General features: G+C 36.9%; 1 protein-coding gene across 2 annotated transcripts; it reads left to right on the plus strand.

Moving 5' to 3' along the window:
* Nucleotides 1-1530: 1530 nt before the first annotated feature.
* LOC116289268 (uncharacterized) lies at nt 1531-4947 on the plus strand. Of its 2 annotated transcripts, XM_031696165.2 has the most exons (4): nt 1531-1587; nt 1659-1972; nt 2657-2811; nt 4097-4947. In XM_031696165.2, exons 2-4 carry the CDS (start codon nt 1790-1792, stop codon nt 4269-4271), a joined length of 513 nt encoding a protein of 170 aa, XP_031552025.1. In that variant the 5' UTR covers nt 1531-1587; nt 1659-1789; the 3' UTR covers nt 4272-4947. The 2 variants fall into 2 exon arrangements, with proteins under 2 accessions (XP_031552025.1, XP_031552024.1); XM_031696164.2 differs by having other exon boundaries at nt 1537-1972.
* Nucleotides 4948-5689: the final 742 nt, after the last annotated feature.

A 5689-nucleotide genomic window follows, 5' to 3' on the forward strand; every position in this document is an offset into this window, starting at 1 on the left:
CAAGTGGGACATTTATCAAAGTTGGCAAGAATATCAAGGCTTACCAAATTTTAGTGCTACTAATATGGATATGACGCCATAATGACGTCAACGCATCGTTTTTAATGGTTTTCATTCTGAGCCTAATTCCTGCTTCGTAAAATATGTGTTTTTAGACGATTCTTGAGATAACCAACATGGATTTGAAAACCGTATCCCACCGATTGCTCAAGGCATTCAAAAGTTATAGGAATTTTACAATTACAGTATGACCGCTGACTCCAAACAAGGCCACCTCGACACGAATTTTTGACAAATTATCCAATAGTGTTTGAGTATTTATACGATAGACTAGATTACGAGCCATGTTTTAATATCTTTTCTTCGCGAATTCATCGATTATTTTTAGTACGATTACAAACCACTGCCGTGGAATATCGGCAAATTTTTCATTATAAAAAAAGCTATATAGATTGCAAGCGCAAGCGCCATGACACTTTTTAAGGTTAATACCAATGATCGCTCGTCCCACTCTTCCATTTCCGATTTCCGGTCATTCCCCATTCCCCATTCCTCATTTCCTGCTTTAGTAACGTCCCTGACACTGTTTGATTTTATCACAGTGTTGCTATGCGACAGCACGTTAACTTCGACAACAAAGGTGCCGGCAGTCTTTAAGAAAAAAAAAAGAAAAAAGAAAAAAGAAAAAAGAAAAAAGAAAAAAGAAAAAAGAAAAAAGAAAAAAGGCGCGGAAAGAGATTTGAAATGCATTGATAAAAACTATTGCTTCATTCATCTTTTCGAATCATAACGACGTCGCTCTGAAATTTCTAAGTAAAACTACACTAGTAATAATCTAAGATCGTATCTTGAAAAATAAATGAAAAAAATAAAAATTCCACTCTTAGTTGGATCAAGAGAACATCTCTTGTTGGATGGCACTGAATGATAAAATGAATAGGATTTCTTTATTTTATATTCCTTGGTTTCGGTAGTAGGGTTTTCCAGAGCCCCTGAGTGAGGGCAGGGACGACAACCGAGGAGGATCTGGGAACGAGAATGGCGCAGCACGGATAGTAGTAGCTCCTAGTAACTCATTCATTTTGAAACCTCTACAGGTTTAAAACAGAACTTACTGGGGACATTAATTTAGATTTCTTTTCAAATTCTTTGCCTTGGGATTTTTTTCTCTTGCTCAAGCTAGAGTTCAAGGATATACAAGCCGGATAGTGCGTCACCAAACTAATGATGGGCATGTGTTCCAATAGCGCAGCGCGCTGATTCTAAAAATAGCTTAAAGATTCGGACAAACATTGCATTCTGTTTAACCGCTACGAGGATTATACGAACCGATTTTATCATTTTTACTTAAAGTTACAACAATAACCCATGTAAATTAAGATCAACTGCGATCGGCTATGAAAGTTATCTGCTGAAAGTAAACTTGTAAGTTTGTTTGTCCGAATTTCGCCTTTGTCTTCGTTTTTATGACGTCACGGTTGCGCTGCGCTATTCAAACGCATGACGTCACCATTGACCCACACTGCGCATCTACCGTGACACTGCTGTGCAAACAGAAGAACGATCAAAAGGCTGACAAGGCTAAAAGTATGAGCTAAATGGTGCTTCCATCAGTTTTCTGATTGACTAAAAGCCACCTTTTTCCTTTAATAATTCAGATCTTTTGAAAGCTCGCATTCGTAGTTGTGATTATAAACCTTGTGCTTCATAATTCGAAGCCTCACGCATGTAAATAGCTCCATAAAGCTTGGATGTTTAATAGATCGTCTGAGCGACTAGAGAGACAACAATGAGTTATCCGCCTCAAAACCAAGGTTACCCTCCTCAAAACCAAGGATATCCACAAGCACAGTACCCTCCTCCACAAGGTGTAGCATATCAGCCATCTCCACAGCCACCGTACCAGCCGCAGCAACAGGCCTATTATCAACCAGGCCAACATCAAGGATATGTTCAACCAGGACAACCACAGGTTCGTGTTTGATATAATAATTAGAGCCCTCAATAAACCAAATTTATAAATATATTGATTATGAATTACATTGGTTCACATCCATCCAACTGTAGATTCTGTTGTAAATGTTGTTTGCAAAGATCACAAATAAATGTCAAATGTCGTGTTCATGTTTACATTTGGACATTACGAACTATGTATGTTTTGCCTAAAATACTAAATAACTAATAAATATGTTTATATGACATTGTCTAAAGTTCTTTTGAATTTTTTATTGTGTCCTGAAAATATAGTAATTAATATAAACCTGTACTATTTAAAATCTGTAGTGGCTGAGCTAGCTATTAGGGGTCTAAAAAAAACCCCAAAAATGGGAGGTGGCTAAGTCAATTTTCAACCTAATTTTGTGTATCTATTTATTTGTCCAATGTGTAGCTTTAGACTAAATAAGTATACCTCTCACCTTTATGGTTTGAGTCAACTTAGACCATTCGGGCTTCAGATCTAGCATATTCTTCGATTGCAGGTTACATCATCGCGGCCATGTTGGTATCATTTAACAAAAGATTTCTCATTAGCATCCATTGTTAACAGTACCACAATGGCCGCCATGTTTTTGTCTTATAACTCTCTTGGGAATGCTTGCAACCCATCAATTGCTAAATAGCCGCAATTAAATTCATATAATTTTTTTACATCTAGGCACCAGCTGTATTCGTCCAACCCCAGCCTATTAGATTTGAACAAGCATCAGTCCGATGCCAATGTCCTCATTGCCATGCAGTAGTTGATTCAAAGGTTGAGCGTGAAATAGGAACAACAACGTGCATTCATTGTTTATTCTTCTCTTTTGTTTGGTGGGTATTTAAAAGATTGTTAACGTTCAAAATTTTTAAAATGCATCACACCAAAATATCAACATTTAATGATCGATTACTATTCCTCATAGAGTATCATAAAAGTCAGACATATATCTATCACTTGCTGCAGGAATTACCATTGTTTTTATTTGTATGTATGTTGATTGAGATCAGCTGCTAATGGAGTAGCTGTCTATCAAATCAATCTCTAGAGCATTTGATTTACCTATCACAATTTTAATCTTGATCAGTTTATTTCAATTGAAATGGTGGGATCAAAGGATTTTGTTGAAATACTATCTGTGTAGGACCCACCATAGTGTGGAAAAGCTTGAAAAAAAACAACATACCATTGCACGCTCCGAATATCAATATATTCAGCTGCCATTTTAAAGGCATGTGCAAATTGGAAACATTGCTGAAGTTTTTCTTTTCTTTTCTTTTTCTCTCTTTTCCTAGGTTAATACAGGCTGTCATGTTATTTTTGTACTTTATGTTTATTTTATATTTGCTTTGTTTGTCCTTTGCGATTTCATTAACCATGGCCTAAAAAGGCTCCTAGTTTGCTCTTTTCTCATACTGCTGTGAAGTAATGACAAACATGCTTGTGAGCAAGACCATGGCATGTCTTTTTTTCTTTCTTTTGCATTTCCATGCTACAGTTGATTCAGTAGTACTAGTTTCAACATTGCAGAAATACACTCAATAGACCTTTACCTTCATAATAAGTAAATTGCCCATTTCAAACCATGTGATGTTTACATGATGTTCTTTAGAAAATTGTTCCTTTACTGTATCTTTCTGAAAATTATTCATTCATATTAATGTGGATATGAAAATCTTTGAAAGAACATTTCCCAGAGAACATCATGTAAACAGCACATAGTAGGTGATGTAACAGAAGTAGAAATTACTTTTACTCCTACAACGTCGCTTGCAATATCCCACCATGTGTCTGCACCCTTTTTCGCCATTTGGCAATCCTGGACTTATCAAGGACCAATAGGTCTGTTATCTTTTGGCTTAATTCTGAGATGTGTTGATCCCTGTGAAAAATATCACAGGCAGACATGAACACTAGGCAATTTCAGGCACTAATGTAGACAAACAATGTATTCTTAAATTGATTTGTTTTGGTACCTACCTGGAATACCATGACAGTGATCATTAAATATAGGTCGTGAAAGTAAAGCTTTAAAGGCCTGCCCTTTTGAACATGGACAATTTATTTAATTTTTTCTTTTAATATTCTAAGTATGTTGTTCTTTATTTTTTATTTTAGTTGTTGCTGCTTGCCATTCTTCATGGACTGTTCAAAAGATGCCTCTCACTTTTGTCCAAACTGCAAAAAACATCTTGCTACATTCAAGCAACCTGCGATTCAGTCAGGCGGTGGTGGTGGTGGAGATGGATTTAGACGTCCCAGTCGTGAGGGTCCAGGTCCTGGAGAGGATTAAGGGTTTGGGGGTGGAGGAGATGATTAGACTTTACGCTCAACCATACTTCATCTTTGTAGAGGAGACTTACTTACTTAGTATTATCCTGAAAGGATAGGATTCTGCATATATTTTTTAAATCAGTTTTTCTGTGATCTGTTTTTATTTCCTGAAAATTAGTTGTACCATAGTTTTAAAGGGAACAGGATTCATTATATATCTATGGCCAGAGATAGAGTGAGATTAGAGGGGGTGCTATCTATAGTTTACATTTTTCATGATCCAGGGGCAGATTCAGGGGAGGGGTGCAGGGGGTGTGCACCCCTCCCTGGTTCCACTTTGTGCCCCTACTTTGAAGATAACCAATACTATTTTTCCCTTTGGTTCTAAGGGGTGCACCCCTCCCTGGGTTAAATTTGTGGCCTCCCTGAACAAAATCCTGGATCCACCCCTGTGATCTAAAAAAAAATGAAGGTTAGGGATGCAGCTCCATTGACATATTTTGATATATTCAAGACTTTCTTTTTGGAGGGTTGGAAATGAATATCCCATGTTTTTTCTCAACGGGATCATCTATGTACAGTAGAAGGTCTCAATTTTACTTAGGCTCTGTACCTATATTATCAGAATGATGATTATTACATCTTTGTACTATAGAATGACTGGTTTTTGCAATGAAGAGATACAGCAAAAACAATGCAGTTGCCCACCTACATATATACTGTTGAACATAGGGTCGCATCTATAAACACCTGAAACAACTCAGAAGCATACAAACGCGTAATCACTAAGATCAAATAGCTCACGCTTCTCATAAATTTACTCAAAAACTCAAAGAATTGCTGTACATCAGTTGGCATAAACCCTGGCTCAACCAACAACACGAGCATGTTAATCATAGCTTAGGATAACACACCAGTTCTTTTGTTATTCTTGACCATATGTATAATGGCAGGTTTACCTTTCCTTTTTTCCTCACAACTGATAACATTAATTAAATTGCCGCGAAACATGTCTAGGGAAAAAAATCTAAGGAGTTTTGTACATACTGTTCGAGTAATAACATTGAACTACTTTATAGGCTTAATGCATACACCTAATTGGAAAAACTTAGTCGGGTTCGAGAAGGTCATATCATCGAAGCTAAGACCAAAATGGATTTTGGGTACTCCGAAATGTGTATTACATTTATAGACATGTAAAAATGCACAGTAGAGCAAAGTCGGTCGACCTAGATTAACAACATGCCAAAACCATGATGCATAAAATGTGCACAGGAAGGGAAAATCTGCAATATGCACGAAATTAGCATAATTGTTTGTCTTCCCATGCTCCCCTTTGGTCTTAGCTTTGATGATAACCTTGTTTTGAACCCGACGTTTTTTAATTAGGTGTATAATGCATCCTGATATGCTTATGTCTGTGTCCGACTGGCGAAA

This window comes from Actinia tenebrosa, unplaced genomic scaffold, assembly GCF_029948245.1.
Source record: "Actinia tenebrosa isolate PJP-AT-01 unplaced genomic scaffold, QUT_ActTen_1.0 PGA_scaffold1__47_contigs__length_23844297, whole genome shotgun sequence".
NCBI classification, from domain to species: Eukaryota; Metazoa; Cnidaria; class Anthozoa; order Actiniaria; family Actiniidae; genus Actinia; species Actinia tenebrosa.